Genomic DNA, 17,704 nt, shown 5'->3' on the forward strand with positions numbered 1-17,704 from the left:
AAGCAGATTCCTTGCTTTATCATTAACTTGCACAACTTCCATTTGTTCATCAGTATATTCATCTATATCTTGAGGATCCACAGGTAGTTGAGCAGCAGTCGGCAAAGGATAGTTCCCCTTTTTTATAACTCGCCAGACCTTGACATCATAAGACTTTGCGTATATTTCCATACGCACTTTCCAGTGAGAGAAATATTGTCCATTGAAATATATTGGCCTTACTTGCGATGTTCCTTCTTGGAAGAGTGCTCTGATAATAACTTGATTAGCCATGATCTTTTCTCACAAGCTATTAAGCAAAAGAAAAAGGTGAGCCTTGCTCTGATACCAATTGAAAGTACAAGATTGGGGGGGGGGTGAATTGCTTATTTTAAAATTAATTATTATAAGTTGACTGATTTTCCAATTAGTCGACTAGATGTAATAGCGAGATAATAAGAAGTGTAGAATTAAAATACATAAGTAAAGTGCAAGAATTAAAGACACCGGAGTTTTTATACTGGTTTGGATTCAATGTGAATCCTAGTCCTGTCCCCTTGGGTTGCTAGGGAGTTCTCTTTCAGTGATTGAGTTTCTTGAGTACAAAGTGAATGGTGTAGTTTACACCAATAACTCAGTTTCTATGTCACTCGTCTTCTCTTGATACAATGCTTCACCAACATTTTTCTCTTTTTCTTCTCTAACTTGTTACATAGTAGATCTAGTAGAGCTACAATATTTGTTTGAAGTAAAACAAAGAGAGGGTAATTGGTTTGATCAAAGTATGTCTCTCTAAGACTTAAGGTTGCGTATAAATACTTTGTAGGAGACCGTTACTGAAGAGATTTGCCAACCCAAGAAATTTGATCCTTGGAAAGAAATTGATTCTTTCCAATAATAAGGTTAATTCCCGTTACTCTTCCTTGATATGTGGACTTTGACAGCTTTCCATTTTTAAGTCTTGATAGCTCCGGATTTACTCCTTAATTCTGGGTCCTTCCAGTAATAGCTACTGATTGATTATCTTGTCGGATCTTCAATGCTTATTTTCCTTTTTAACTCTTCAATCAATCTCGGTTTGATTATCTCGCCGGATCGTCAGTGCTTCTTTTCCTTTTGAATGCTTCAATCAATCTTTGATTGATTTCTTCCTTCAACTTTGATTGTTTCTCTTTGTGCACTTCGATCTTGGTTGATTTCCTTGAGTCCCTACACCAAAAGCAATTATATTATTTTTTCATCATTAAAACTAAAACCTAACAAGCACATGTGTAAATTAAAGAAATTCATTTATGGATTGAAATAAGCTTCTAGAGCATGGAATACTTGTTTTGACACATCGATTAAAACCCTCGGTTTTGATCAATGTGAAAACGAGTCTTGTGTCTATAATAAGTGGGATGGAGATAAAGTTACAGTTTTGGTTTTGTACGTAGATGATATTTTTCTCATAGGAAATAATGTGAGCATGTTGAATTCAGTAAAGGAATGGTTGTCCTCGCGTTTTGATATGAAAGACTTGGGACAAGCGGCACATATCCTTGGGATCAAGCTTATGCGAGATCGTAAGCGAAGGATATTAGGCTTATCCCAAGCACTTTATATTGATACTATTCTCACCAGGTTTAGCATTCAAGATTAAAAGAAAGATTTTCTCCCTTTTAGGCATGGAATCTCTCTATCAAAAGATCAGTCCCCAAAAACGACTGATGAGATAGAAAAGATGAATGCGGTCCCTTATGCTTCTGCTGTAGGGAGTCTCATGTATGTTATGCTGTGTACTAAACCTGATATCTGCTTTGCTATTGGCATGGTTAGTAGATTTCAGTCTAATCCTGGACGAGAACACTGGACTGTCGTTAAACATATAATCAAGTACCTGAAAAGGACTAGGGATTATATATTGGTTTATCACTCAGATGATCTTGTACCCATTGGCTATACTGATTCAGATTTCCAGTCAGATAGAGATTCTAGAAAATCCACCTCAGGATATGTTTTTACCTTAGGAGGTGGAGCCATAAGTTGGAGGAGTATCAAGCAATCATGTGTTGTTGATTCCACCATGGAAACCGAATATGTGGCTGCATTTGAGGCAGCTAAAGAGGTTGTTTGGCTCGAGAACTTTCTAAAAGAGCTTAATGTAGTTCCTTCGGTTCAAGCACCTATTGTACTTTATTGTGACAATAGTGGCGCAGTTGCAAACTCGAAGGATCCAAGAAGCTATAAAAGGAGTAAGCATATTGAGCATAAAATATCATTTAATTCGGGACATAACTCAGAGAGGTGATGCAAGAGTGTTGAAGATTGCGTCAGAGGACAATTTGGCAGACCCGTTTACAAAGAGCTTGCCACAGAAGATTTTTGACAAGCATGTAGAAGGGATGGGTGTTAGAGTTGTAGACGCATGGTTAAGAGTCTAAGTGGGAGATTGTTGGGATATACTATTAACCATGCAGTTTAGATATAGTATTATATTTTATACTTTATGGAATAATTATTTATTTAATTTATTCAATTCAATAAAGTACTATTTTAAATAGATCATTTGTTACATGTGTGTCCTTTAGTTATATAGTAGACAATTTAGTATATGGAGTCTTAGCTCATGCACAAAAGATTAAATTGTCGGTTCTCATAATTAATAAACTATGTTCACAATCGAAGATGTTATTGGGCAAAATATTTTGATGATTGTAGCACAAGATTATAGTATAATTTGTCTTGATTATGGGAGTGATTTTACTCCGACTTCTTGTGCTAGTATACTTAGTGTATATTGAACGGACCAAGTAGAGAAAAGATGTTTTTGTACTGAATATATATAAAATATTTTCTCTAATTCATTAAATGAGCTTATACGCCTAATTTTGATATAATTATTATGATCAATGTGATTTGTTTATTGTTTTGATTTATCAAAAGGTACAACTCTATTCAGAGTTAGTGTATGCCTAATAGATTGGACAATAACGAATAGCATTTGTAAAATAATAATTAGTTGATAGAATTCATGACTCGATTTTGAGTTTGATGATACCTCTTTATGTAAACTTGTAAGTTTTCATGTGAAAACCCGGCCGGTATATTTTGTATCCGTCACATGAAATAGTTTAAGTGGAATTATAGAGAATTTAATTAGTTGATTAAATTAAATTATCAGTGATTTAATTTAATTAATTGGTATTTATGATCTTAACATAGGGAGTTAAAATAAGTGTTAGTGAATTTTTAAAATTCATATTGAGGAGTTCAATTGCAGGTTTTTAGTGGAATAAACTGCAATTAATTATAGTAGGAATTAATTCATACAAATTTTTGAATTAATGTTATAATTGGTAGCCTCTTACTATTTATGTGGTCCCTGCTATACCTAGTAAAAACCTGGGCTGACTTGGGTAAAAAGTGACTTGGGAGAAAAGTCATCATGTAGAGTTATAGTATGATTCTACTTGCACAAGCAGAATCCTACACGTTTTTGGAGCCCTCTTTGGCTGAAAAATGAGTCTACATAAGGAATACATATTTCACCCAATAACTCACCTTTTAGAGTTGTATTGTTCTTGCCCACTAAAAGCAATTTCGTCCAAGGTCTTACTATGTCACGACCCAAACTAACCCTGTCGTGATAGCGCCTATCGTGGAACTAGGCAAATCGACTCATTTCCAAAACAAACCGATATTTTCATTTCAAAGATAATTTCAAGGCTATCTAACATAAAAACCTTCGTAAAGGAGTTCAAATCAAAACAAATATGCGGAAAGAAAAGCCCGACATCCGGGTGTCACTAGTCATGAGCATCTACTATAATTTATTTGATAATATCGAGACTAATATAGTCTAGAAAATAGCTAAATATAACTAAAGGAAGATAAGAGGGAGAATAGCAGGGCTGCGATCGCCAGGCAGCTACCTTGCTATCTCCGAGAAAATCTGCAACCGGAATAGTCAACAACCGCTACCGTGTCCAGCTACACCTGGATCTGCACACAAGGTGCAGGGAGTAACGTGAGTACGCCAACTCAGTAAGTAACAACAATAAATAAAGACTGAGCAGTAGTGACGAGCAATAAGCATATAAAGTTCATATCATGAAATCTCAGTAAAATACCACATGATTTTAAAATCAGGGTTTGAATCAAAACATCTCGTTTAAACCTAGTTCCAGTAAAATCATTTAAAGGTATTTTTCAACAGTTTTCGAACAAAGGCTCAATGCAAGGTAAGCAAAAATGATGAAATCATAAACAGCCCATCGGGCAAAACATCACTCATATACAGCCCCTCGGGCAAACCTCACAATCACTCGTATACAGCCCCTCGGGCATACCTCACAATCACTCTTAAACAACCACTTGGGTATACCTCACCATCACTCATGCCTCCCATTCACTCAGCACTCGGTACTCGGAACTCGCACTCAGTAGGTACCTACGCTCACTGGGGGTGTGTACAGACTCCGGAGGGGCTCCTTCAGCCCAAGTGCTATATCAAGCCAAATCATGGCATAAATCACTCAGGCCCTCGGCCTATATCAAACATGCTGCGGCGTGCAGCCCGATCCCAAAAATATCCTTACAAATCAGGCCTTCGGCCTCACTCAGTCATAAACCTCTCAAGCCACTCGGGCTCTCAGTAAAACATGGTATTCAGCCCAAAACAATATTTATATGCATTAAAACAGAGTAATAAAAATTGAATTATGCAGTAAACATGCATAACCATGACTGAGTATAGATTTACAATCGAAAACAGTGAGAGAATAGTAAGAAAAGGCCCCTAAGGGTCCAAACAGCATTGGTACAAGGCCCAAAATATGGCATTCAACCCAATTTACAGAAACTCTTTCTAAAACTCATAAGTATCATATAGTTTCAACAAAATATGCAACTTTACAGTTGCTACGGGACGGACCAAGTCACAATTCCCAATGGTGCACGCCCGTCACCTAGCATGTGCGTCACCTCCAAATAGTAAAATGATACGAAATCCGGGGTTTCATACTCTCAGGACTAGATTTACAATCGTTACTTACCTCAAACCGGTCAAATCTCTACCCTGCGGTGCTCTTGACTCTCGACTCGGCCTCCAAATGCTTTAAATATATTCACAATCAGTACAATACCATCAATATACGCTAATGGAATGAATTCCACAAGAAAAACTACCAATTTAGACCAAAACCCGAAATTGGCTCAAACCCGGCCCCCGGGCCCACGACTCGGAATCGGGTAAAAGTCACAAATTACGAACACTCATTAACTCACGAGTCCAACCATACTAGTTTCACTCAAATCCGACTTCGAATTGATATTCAAATCCCAAAAATTTATTTTATGAAGTTTCTACAATTTTCACCTCAAAGTACTAATTAGATGATGAAATCATTGATATATTCATGTATATTAACCAAATTCGAGTTAGAATCACTTACCCTAATGAATTTCTTGAAAAAACCCACGAACAATCGCCACAAACCGAGCTCCCTAGGTCCAAAATGTGAAATAATGCCCTAAACCCCGTTTGTATAGTGTACCCTCTGAACTCCCTCTATGCGGTTCGCGAAATTCCAAGCGCGGCCGCGCCTCCTAGGTTCTGCGGTCGCGAAAAAATGGTGCGGCCGCACTTTTTGGTGGCTGCACTGCTAGGCTTTAGTATTTTGGCCATTACTTTCTCTACAGATGTCTAAATGATGATTTCTCTACCTTTCTGGAAACTAGACACGAATGGCTAAAACTTTAGTTTTTGAATCATCTCAAAATTCCTTGTAGATCAAAAGATATAGGCTTCCGAAATCGGACCAGCGGATCTGCAGAACGTTTCCCCGGAGTGCGGCCGCGGCAGAATTATGCGGTCCGCGAAATTCTGCTGAGGTCCCCAAAATTCAAAGCACCAGAACCATACCTGAGTTTCGAAAATGCCCGGACTCGCTCAAAACTCACCCCGAAACACACCCGAGGCCTCCGGAACCTCAACCAAAGGTACCATCAAGTCCTAAAATACCATACAAACTCAATCGAGCTCTCGAATCACATCAAACAATAACAAAACATGAATCGCACACCAATTCAAGCTTAATGGACTTGAAACCTCAAAATTCCACAACCGATGCCGAAACCTATCAAACCTCGTCCGAATAACATCAAATTTTGCACACACGTCACAAATAACACTAAGAATCTTATCCAACTCCCGGAATTCCATTCCGACTCCGATGTCAAATTTTCCACTGCCGACCGGAAATCACCAAATTTTCAATTTCGCCAATTCAGGCCTAATTCTACCAGGGACCTCCAAATTACATTCCGGATACGCTCCTAAGTCCAAAATCACCTAACGGAGCTATCCGAACCAAAAAAAATCCCAATCCGAGATCGTTTACTCATAAGTCAATATCCGGTTGACTTTTCCAACTTAACCTTCTAAATGAGAGACTGAGTGTCTCATTCCACTCCGAAACTACTCTGGACCCGAACCTACCAACCCGATACAACACAACACAACTGAACAACACATAAAGAAGAAGAAATAGGAAAAACGGGACTATAGCTCTCGGAACGACCGGCCGGGTCGTTACATACTGGGACTATAACAGAAGACTGGAGCCCTAGATTCTTGCTCTGAGGAGGACATGTGTAACATTTTTAAGAGGTTAATGGTTTCTAATCTCGTAATTATATCATTGTCTAATTTATATGTATTTGATGCCTGTATTATATGCTTGCTTCCGCTGCGCATATTCTAATAGTATCTAAATTTCCGACAATCATGCCCTTGAATGGTGGAGTTTAGTATGCTCGAAAGAATTGCATATCTAATCTGACTACAACTAGTTGAGGCAATATAGCTAGCGTTCTTGGTTTTGTGAAATCCCAAATACAATAATCATATCATATCATACTATATTATAAGTGTGGAGATCCTATGTCAAAGTTAAAAGACTAAAACGGTCATGTAAAGCTGAATGACCATTTTGTCCTTCAACTAAATATTACTTTAGAAACATTTTTGTACAAACATGTAAATCCATATTCTAATAAAAAAAATAAACAAAAAAAGTTTAATTGGGTAATTAATAACTTCTGAATTCTTCAAACACATGAAATTAAATTTGAACCTGTCATTTATGCAATATTAACAAAAACAGTTTGGTTCTCTTCCACTTCCCAAATTTATGTTTATTAATATGCATTAATTCATTATAATTCAAGGCAAAAGACTTTGCCAATTATGTATTATAATTTAGACAAAAGACATCGCCGGCTATCTTTTTCTCTTCCGATCCTCGAAGAACTCGGTCATCTACCCCCACTTTACCAGCAGTTATGACTAATCCTTGTGCTTCATCTTGTAAGGTTTATTTTTGGGACTATATGTAAAATATTATTGATTCTTTGTGGATTATAATTCAAATATTTTGCAATGTCATTGATTTATTTCGGTGATTTCGGGTATATTAAGTTTTTCAAGGGTGATATTTTGACCAAATTTTGCTTCTTTGCGGGTACGTCAAATATAGAATACTTCGAAAAAATATTCTCTGCAGAATTATATGTAGCATGAATCTATTAGTAAATTCTGGGTTGTTTAATTACATTGTTACCTTCAAACACTATAATTCCAAAAGGTAATCGGCCTATAACTTGATGCGTTTTTGCAAGCTCTTGATGATAGTGCTTGTACACTTATTAATTAGTACTCATATTTTTGGGAAAGTTTGCCTCTGTTAAAATATTCTTAATTAGTTGGTAAAATTCCCTTTACATATTTTTCTGCAACATTATGAAGCATTTTGGCAATGAGTTTCATTTTTAAACTTCACTTATTTGAATTCACCCATTGATCTTAATCGATACAAATTTTAGAATTACATATAAGCCAACATATTTTGCCTATTGGTTCTAACTTCTACACAAAAATATACAAAAAATCATAAAACTAAATTACAATATGGATCGGAATATCCAAAGGACTTCACATATAAGGCAGTATTTCTTCCTCTCTTGACTTAGCTAGAATGAACAACTTATCATTTTCAGGAATTCATATTTGATTGTTTTATAACTAATATCTATGTCATTTTTAAAATTTTGTATTCACTGATAAGGGGTACACGCGCAACGCGCGTGGCCCGAGACTAGTTTCCTAAAAAGTGGGTAAAAATTTATTTTTTTGTTGGTGTTTAATCATATGTTATTCGAAACTCACTTGTCCGATTAATTCAGATTCATAATGCCAGTGTTACCTATCAGGGGTACTTTCTCTATTCTCAAGGTTCAAACTCAAAATTTCTCATAAGGGTGAACTCATAAGTGGTGGGTAACATTAGTTATTGGATACATTGTCTTTCTTTAGTCATATGGTGTCTTATTGCCGCAATTAGTGCAAATGATTGTCATTCTGTTACACATATTATAGAAATGACCTACTCTCTCCTTCTAAGCAGAGCAAGGATTTGAACCTTATGAGTTCGAAATTTTAGTCAGCTTAAATTACTGGATTCTTAATTAACAATTTATATATATTCCATAAATTTCTTTTAAGGTTTGAACCAAAGTTATTGGTATTGCAAAGCAACAATTGAATTGGGGTGGTCAACAGATATTCTGAATCATATAATGAACAAGAAGAAGGGAAGGTCTTTGGAGGCAGATTCTGCCGAATAAGTTATAGGGAACTTTACATAACTGTCATAATTTAAAAGAAATATAACAAATTCGTAGCATGAAATCCAATATTACAGTTATGGCAGGAAAATATTTATATTTATAGCACACAGTTCCATTAAAATAGGAATATTAATTATTAATCTCTAAACATAAGCAATTTGAATGGAAAGTCAATAATTCTTTGTACAAAAATCATGCTTTTTTTCTCTTTATCTATTAGCTTTCCTTCCTTTTCTTCATCTTCTTAATTTTATTTTCTGCCGAAGCCAATATATTTTCTAAATTTGTTACATTCATTTTCTTTTTAATTATCTTTCTTAAGTTTTTCTCTTCCTTCTTTCTTCCTTTCTTAATATAAAGATCTTACTTCGATAATAATATACGTTAATATATACAAAATATATATAAAAAAAAATATTGAATTAACACATATAAAATATACAAAAAATATATCTTCAATTAATATGACACTTAGACATGTGAAATATACATAAAAAAATATAGCTTAAATTTAATTAAGATGGCATATAAATATATATAAAAAATATATATAAAAAATACATCCTGAATTAAAATGGCACTTGACATATAAAATATATTTGAAATATACATTAAAAATACATCTTAAAATAAGATGGCACTTCACAAATAAATATACAAAAATTATATACATAAAAATATATTTTGAATTAAAGTGATACTTGATATACAAAGTATAAAAGACATATAAATCAATACATCTTGAATTTAGGTGGCATTCACATATGCATCAGATTTTAAAAAATGGAGTGAAGAAGATGAATGTTGGGTTTAATTTTTGCAATATGCTAATAATGAAAAAAAAGTACTCTTTATGGAATAAACAATAAATGATGCTATTTTTTTAAAATAATAGTTAAAAAAGGATCAAGTGTGTAAAAAAAACTCTAAGTTATATGCTATAGAGGGAAGATGACAAAAGAGATTAAGATTACAAAGATACCACAAGAATGATGAGAATTGAATAATTCTTCTAAGAGGAAGTTACGTTACAAAGGGATAATTTCATCCCTCAAATTATTGGTGAATTCTGATTATGGCACTTATGATATTTAGCTAAGCGTGATTTGACCTTCAATTAATTAAAAGTTAAAATGCCTATTTTTATCCCTTTAGAAAATATATTATTCTTTAAATTATTTCTAGAATTATATGTTACTACTATTAAATATGAAGTAATATTACAAAATTAACATAACATATAACTAATTCAATAATTTATAAATATTCACCTGCAAATGGATCGAAAGTGCATATTCTCAATTAATTAATGATTCAACCGTTACAACTTGTTTGGATTGTTGTTATGTATTGTTTAATAATATATCGTATATGTTGTATTGTACTGTATCGTTTTGATGTATACAATATTTGGATAAATTGTATTTTTTTCCGTCATTTCACGATGTCATGCCCCAACAATATGAAAAATAAACTTGCAATATTATATTTTTTTTAAAAAAAAGTACGAGGTAACATTATTATATAAAAAGATAGGGTAAAAGATAAAATAGGATTATTTAATAATATGGCAGGGCAAGATGAGAGAAAAAAATAGGGGAACGACGCGACCATACCAAATCGATCGTTTCATAAAGTAGTACTTGTCGTCGTTATGTAACGACTGATTTAACGATACGATACAATGGAATTTAAATAACAATCAAAATAAATATTATATTTAAAATAACAATACGATACAATACAACATGTAACAACCATCCAAACAAGCTGTTAATCAAATATCACAAGGACGAACAAAAATCCGAATTTGTACCTACTTAGAATAAACGGTTAAGATATTATGATAAATTAAATCTTAATGATAGTGTAAAAAAATTATTACCCTTAAGTATTCTCTATATCTTAAATCCATTACACAAATTAGTAGGCTCGAATATGGTATATATACCAAAAACTTACTAGTAGAAAATAGGAGTAGCTGATTTAAGAAAGAACTGATTTGACCAAAGAGAATTCGGGAAGCCGGATGCATGAAATCTTATTTTTCTATTTAAAAACCAGCATACCTTTTCACTTTTCAGTACGTTCAAAAAAAGAATAAACAAAATGAAAGAAAATAGTATAAAGAAAAAAAACACTTAAAACACAGATTTATTTACAATCTGGAAAAGTTTTTTCCTTTTGTATACAAAAGGGAATTCATTTAAAAAAAAGCAAAAATACAGCTATATATGAATATGATACTAATTTCAATATCTGAAAGCGAAAGCAATTCCCGAATTCACGTGCCCTCTATCATCAATAGAATTTCAAAGTCATAAAAACTCTTTTAAATTTTCTTATTACCATGACTTTATCTTTACTTTATGTTCTTCAAAAAGCCATTCTTTATGTGCATGCATGGGTTATTAATTTTTCTCTCAATATAATAGTTAAAGGGGTCTCCTTTCTGCCATAGGTATCTCTTTATATATTTTACTTCTCTTTCCACTTCAACTTACACCATACTTACAGAAGGAAATGCAAATGGGATTTCATCATCTTCTTCTTATAGGATTTGGTTTTATTATTATCTTGAATAATGTTAATGGACATCCAATAGAAGATCTGGTGGAAAATTTACCAGGACAACCAAAAGTTGGGTTTAGACAATACGCTGGATATGTGGATGTAGATGAAAAGGCAGGGAGAAGTTTGTTTTATTACTTTGTTGAAGCTGAGAAAGATGCTGATAAACTTCCTCTTACTCTTTGGTTAAATGGAGGTTTGCTTTTTCTTCTTCTCTCTTTATTTGTGATTATTGTTTTTAATCTCCTTCTTCTTTCAGTATAGCCGACCCCCAGTTTTTTTGGTACTAAAGTATAATTGTGATTGTTGTTGTTGTTATAATATTCTTGATTTAGTTGGAGTCTTTGAGAACTAGTTGGAGTTTATGTCAATTGAAAGGACAAAAGTAAATTTATTTTATCAAAGTCGGAAATTTTCTTTGATTTTCAAAGATTCGACGTTTGTAAGTAATGATATTGATCGAAAATCATTAACTATGGAATCCTTGTTCCAAAATGTTTATTTATATGTGTATTTTTGTCTCTTGCTTAATGGAGTTCTATTTTGCTTGTATGACAATAGGCGATTAGTTTCTTTTTCTTTTTCTTGTTTATTTGGAAAAGAAATCTAAATCTCTTTTAATGGTGATTCGGTTTAGTTGATCTGCATGTATGATATAGCCTTTATTTCCTTCACGTTGAAGGAACAGTTTCCCTCCCCGACCCACTCCCCCCCCCCCCCAATTTTTTAATGGCACACTGAAAGATTTAATAACTATGTGGGGAATAATATGTAAGAGCATTCAACTTTCGACTTTTCATTAATCACTACCGTATATATATGTTGACGATATATACTCTGGACTGTACTAGTGGACATACACCTTAATAACTTGGTTGGTTGGTGATATTTGCAGGGTTGGGACCAATCTGTTTAATGATTTATCTCTTCAAAACTTGTGATCATTTTTAAAGCATCTTATATATAACAGAGGTAATAAAACTCATCTTTAAAAAATAAAAAAGACAGTTTGGTGGACGAAGTACCATGCGTTCACACATGAGGAAGAGCCACACCTTAAGAAGATATGACGTAGGCAACCTATATTAGCACAAAGTATTAGTGGCCTATAAGCAAATTAGTACAAAAGTTAGCCAATTCATAAAATATTATCAATATTAGTCAAATGCTACAAATATTAGCCAATTAGCTATTTGTATGGAAAAAAGTCTACTTTTTGCTTTCTTTTGAGAGGGTGTTGTTGGAATAGATTGGATACATCTTAAGGAGTTTGAATCTCAATTTTGGGATGATTTGGTGGAGTTTAGAGGTGGTTTGAATTGAAAATTCAAAGTAGAAGATAAACATGGAAATAGATAATATGTGTATCATTTCTGTATCACACATGTATCATATGTATATCAAATGGGTATCACATGGATATCCATGTATACCCGTATGTTAGATACATGCTTGATACATGTGTCGCAAAAGAATTTTTTAAACTCGATATTAACTCCAAATTTCAATACTAAATCAGTCCAAATTACCTTCAATTTTTCTAAAAAAATTTATATTGACTCATCTATATGTTTTCAATGAACTTAAACCATACTCATTGAAAAATGTCCCTTTTTGCTTAAGTTTTTGAAATCTTGTATTTTTTTTTACTTTGTGTTTCATCACATTGTTTGCACCTCATCCATAAAATTTCCTTTCCGTCTTACATCTAATGTTGCTGATCAAGCTTAAAAATATGAAAGGAGATCTTTACGAATGATTCTTGGAGAGAAAGAATCCTTATTTATCTAGTTTTCAATTTTTATATGTGTTTGGCTAGTTTTGGCAAGCCTGTAATTAATGGCTAAAAGTTGATGAGTTCTGTAAAATTCTCTTAAGAATATTAAAGAAGAATTAACCCAAATAGCCGCGCACTCAATCGCTTAAACTAAAAATAGTCGGTGAAGGTATAATATATGCATAATTTATGTATTATATATGTATAATTGTATATAATTAATATATAATATATGTATATGAATAAAAAAATAAAAAATAAATAATAAATATGGCCGGCTATTTATGTAAAGATACCTTAAATAGATATTGTCTTGTATTTGCCGCATGTAGGTCACCTGAGGCTAGAGGACAAATGGACCGAATTATTATACCATTTTGAAAGTCATTTGGCTAATACTAATTAATCTATAATAGTCAAAGATCTTTGAGTTGGGAGTTGTGTGATATTTTCTTTCTCTATCTCAGATATAGATCAATTCTTTACAATTTCACTTTGATCTATGTTGTAGAGTTATGATTTAAAACACTATGTACATATGTGCTGCAAACTGAATTTTGGTGAGATAAAGTGTATTTAATTCTCTTATCAACAATAAGTCTCTTGCTTGCTTGAGCAGTGGCGGAGCCAGAATTTTCATTAAGAAGTGTCAAAATATATAAAAGTAAACATATCGGGAAATTAAAGGGAGTCAATACATAATATATTTACATATAATTTATTTTTTTAACTAGCTACACATTATATTTTTCCAGCAAAGGGGTGTCATTTGACACCCATTCCTATAAGGTGGCTCCGCCACTATGCTTGAGGACATGACCTTCATCACTATAAAGTATAAACTGATTATTATTCAATTTCTATTTTTTATCGTTCCTTTTTAGAGTTAATTTGATCATTTATAGTGAAATTGAAAGTGACCTAGAATATATACCTTTCCCAAATATATTTTAGAATAATTTGGAGTACCCCAAAAGTTGTTGTACCTTGTTTAGAAACAGAAAGAAAAAAAAAATATTAAGAGATACTCCGTATATATATCATTTTGTATTAGTCCTCCACAAACGAAATACTTGTATATATATGTTTAATTTTACGCAAATTAAAGGTCCTCATAAGCTAATCAAACTACACCGTGCTTGGTGTATTTTATTATGTCAAAAGATGTTAAAATTAAATTCACTAGTATTGTTAGCAATGATGACTCTCATACAATGGAGCAATCAACATCATTACTCAACATTTGAATTAGAAGCTTTTAAAAGAAATCTTGTAGTAATTTTGTATATGAAGGGTTATTTCTTAATTTCGTCAAGTCATTAATAACTTGATTATTTTCAGGTCCAGGATGTTCCTCAATTGGAGGGGGTGCCTTTACAGAACTAGGACCCTTCTTTCCTAGAGGTGATGGCCGTGGTCTCAGAAGAAATACTAAATCTTGGAATAAAGGTATACTATTACATTACCTTAGTTTTTATATTATAAAATTCCAATAAAAAAAATGTCAATATTTGATTCTTACCATTTCAATTTCTGCAATATTTCTTTGTTTTGATTGATACAGCATCAAATCTTCTATTTATTGAATCTCCTGCTGGTGTTGGATGGTCTTATTCAAACACATCTAGTGATTATACTTGCGGAGATGACTCCACTGGTATATATATCACTTCGACCTTTACACTTTCTCCTTTAATTTTGTTAAAAGTTTGGTTAACAGAAAAGAGAAAAAAAAGAAAAATTAATGTTATCATTTGTTGTTGTTGTTTTTTCCAGCTAAGGATATGCTCACTTTCATGATCAGATGGTACGCAAAGTTTTCAGAATTAAAATCTAAGCCTTTGTTCCTTACAGGTGAAAGTTATGCAGGTACTAGATATATATCACATGTGCAATATGTTCATTATTTTTATTTTATGCTGAACATGTGCAATTTTTTTAATTTTTTTTGGCTTACTAGTCCATATTTATTCTGGTGATATGATAGGACATTATATACCACAGTTGGCAAATGTCATACTAGACTACAACAAGCAGTCCAATGATTTTAAGTTTAACCTAAAGGGAGTAGCTGTAAGAACACTCAAAACCATATACTACAGTATTTCCTCTAATTTTTGCTCTATATATTAAAATCAGCCCTTCTAAATTCTAAGTAATTTCTACAGATTGGAAATCCACTTTTGAGACTAGACAGAGATGTTCCAGCAGTGTACGAATATTACTGGTCACATGGAATGATATCAGATGAAATATATTTGAGAATCAAAGAACACTGCAATTTTGATGATTATGAATTCCCAGTTCCTCATAATGAGCCAATCTCATGCAACCAAGCTATTGATGAAGCATATAAAATAATTTCTGACTATATTAATGTGTACGACGTTATTTTGGATGTCTGTTATCCTTCTATCGTTCAGCAAGAGCTGCGTTTACATAAACAAGTAAGAATCATAGCTATTGAACTTGTATGGTGATTTAAACTTTTCCAATATAACAGTGCCAACTGAACTTTATCTAATATAACAGTAAAGTCACAAAATTATTACTTTAATGTGACAAAAATGATTTAGTGACATTACTGTTATGATTGTGACTTTGCTGTTATATAATAATTAAAGTTCAGTAGTCATCCTATATAATTAATTAACTCTTTGAACATGTTTAGATGTTTGTAACATTTGATTTTGTTATTTTGTTGGATACTAGGTTACAAAGATGAGTGTTGGAGTTGATGTTTGCATGACATCAGAAAGATACTTCTATTTCAACCTTCCTGAGGTTCAGAAGGCTCTTCATGCTAATCGCACTAATCTACCTTACGAATGGAGCATGTGCAGTGAGTATGTAATCTTAATTGTTTTGAAATCTTTAATATTGAAAATAACTATACTAAAATAGACAGAATTAATACCATATATTTCAGGTTTTTAATTAATTAATACGATCTTCCTTTTGGTGGTGTTTAATTTGTATGAGACAGTGTGCTGAATTACTCTCAATCAGATGGTGACACTGATATGCTTCCATCCCTCAAAAACATTATTCAACATGATGTTCCTCTTTGGATATTCAGGTAATTAAACGTGTTATTTCCCTCGCATTACAATGACTGCTAGGAATGACAATGGGCTGTGCGGATTGACTTTTCCAAAGAAAATCCTCACCTAAACATAATATCGAGGAAATAGGTCTTGAGGGTTGTTTACAATGTTAAATTAAGAAAGTAGTTTTTTTAGATCTCTTAGATGATCTTTTTATGCGTAAAAACAAATCTCCTACCCGTAAAATAGAAATGTGGTCATAAATTTACTAAAAACAAGTTTATAATGGGACCACAAGATCATTTGACCCCGTAATGTCGCATAGGATATGAATCCATAATATTAATATATATAATATAATACTAAATTACCGAGTGTCACTATTTATTTGAGACAATCATGGGCGGATTTATAGAGTAGATTATGGGCAAGTCAACCCATGGTCTCTCCTCAAAATTAGATATTTTATGTACATATTTTTTAAAATTGGTATAATATTAACTATTGACACACATACTCCAAGAAGGATGAATGATTCACTTGGTTAAAAGTTGAGTTATTTACCAAGAAGAATAGTTAAATGTTGAGTTATTTACCAAGAGGAATAGAGATCAATTCTCACTTAATACATTTTTTCCTCCATTTTTTATTAGTGCACCCATGTACTGAAAATCCTAGATCCACATCTGACTAGATGAGATAATAAAATTGCCATCCGGCCGCCCATTATCATCTAGGACTCAAAATCTTAAATTCATTAAGTTTAAATCTTGAATATAATTCTCTTTTGTTGTCCTTCGCATGATTCTGGGCTATTGTATATGACAGTGGAGATCAAGACTCAGTGGTACCACTAATAGGGTCAAGAACATTAGTGCGTGAATTAGCTAATGATTTAAATTTGAAGACAACAGTAGCATATGGAGCATGGTTTCACAAAGGGCAAGTAGGAGGATGGCAAGTTGAATATGGTCATAAACTCACTTTTGCAACAGTAAGAGGAGCTGCTCATATGGTTCCATATGCACAGCCATCTAGGGCTTTGCATCTTTTCAGCTCATTCGTTCATGGAAGAAGATTGCCTAATACCACTCGTATTCCCATTGCCTGATGGTCATTGAATTTGTAAATTTAATTTTCATCTGTCAAAAGTATAACTTACTTTCATTTTTTCACTTCCTTTCAAAGATTTGATGTGCAATAAGTGAACTCTTGAATTGGCACTTTGGTACACAAGGTATTCTTCATTCATGTAAGATCAGGAGAAGGGTCGTACCCTAAGGGGTGTGATGTAGACAGCCTACCCTAATGCAAGTATTAGTGGCTAGTTACACGGCACAACACATACCTATAAACTCTTGAGTTGATTGTTTTTATCTTATATCAAGTTGAACCCTTGAAGTTGATTCTAGAGGTTGTCTATCTTTGCAATTTATATTGTTGCGCAGAAATGTTGAAATGAATTGGACCCGGACGAAGATGAAATGGATACATAAGTTTCATATATATAACGTACTCTAATTAACTTGAATTTGAATTGTAGTTATTGATATTAATGTTCAAAAATATTTGGATGTCTCATACGTATCATGATATTTGTATAAGGGTAAAACCGAGATCGATGCTTGATATCGAGATTCGAAGTTACGGATGAAACCGA

At 33.0% G+C, this 17,704-nt stretch overlaps 2 protein-coding genes across 2 annotated transcripts; both read left to right on the plus strand.

Moving 5' to 3' along the window:
- Positions 1-1,702: 1,702 nt before the first annotated feature.
- On the plus strand, positions 1,703-2,402 carry LOC142173742 (secreted RxLR effector protein 161-like). The gene is made up of 2 exons (XM_075239384.1): positions 1,703-2,149; positions 2,262-2,402. The coding sequence occupies exons 1-2, from the start codon at positions 1,703-1,705 to the stop codon at positions 2,400-2,402; spliced, it is 588 nt and encodes a 195-aa protein (XP_075095485.1).
- Positions 2,403-11,069: 8,667 nt separating this feature from the next.
- LOC107793294 (serine carboxypeptidase-like 42) lies at positions 11,070-17,455 on the plus strand. Its single transcript, XM_016615624.2, has 9 exons — positions 11,070-11,416; positions 14,339-14,446; positions 14,562-14,654; positions 14,774-14,866; positions 14,985-15,070; positions 15,166-15,444; positions 15,710-15,843; positions 15,984-16,076; positions 16,873-17,455. The coding sequence occupies exons 1-9, from the start codon at positions 11,173-11,175 to the stop codon at positions 17,153-17,155; spliced, it is 1,413 nt and encodes a 470-aa protein (XP_016471110.1). The 5' UTR covers positions 11,070-11,172; the 3' UTR covers positions 17,156-17,455.
- Positions 17,456-17,704: the final 249 nt, after the last annotated feature.

This window comes from Nicotiana tabacum, chromosome 19 (genome assembly GCF_000715075.1).
Source record: "Nicotiana tabacum cultivar K326 chromosome 19, ASM71507v2, whole genome shotgun sequence".
NCBI lineage: Eukaryota > Viridiplantae > Streptophyta > Magnoliopsida > Solanales > Solanaceae > Nicotiana > Nicotiana tabacum.

What these genes read in the sequence shown, in the direction of transcription:
- LOC142173742 (XM_075239384.1), top strand. Translation starts at nt 1,703, where the DNA reads ATGAATGCGGTCCCTTATGCTTCTGCTGTAGGGAGTCTCATGTATGTT. An exon ending in CTTCGGTTCAAGCACCTATT is followed by an intron (nt 2,150 to 2,261) that starts GTACTTTATTGT and finishes GACATAACTCAG; the next exon opens with AGAGGTGATGCAAGAGTGTT.
- LOC107793294 (XM_016615624.2), top strand. Translation starts at nt 11,173, where the DNA reads ATGCAAATGGGATTTCATCATCTTCTTCTTATAGGATTTGGTTTTATT. An exon ending in TACTAAATCTTGGAATAAAG is followed by an intron (nt 14,447 to 14,561) that starts GTATACTATTAC and finishes TGATTGATACAG; the next exon opens with CATCAAATCTTCTATTTATT. An exon ending in AGCTGCGTTTACATAAACAA is followed by an intron (nt 15,445 to 15,709) that starts GTAAGAATCATA and finishes GTTGGATACTAG; the next exon opens with GTTACAAAGATGAGTGTTGG.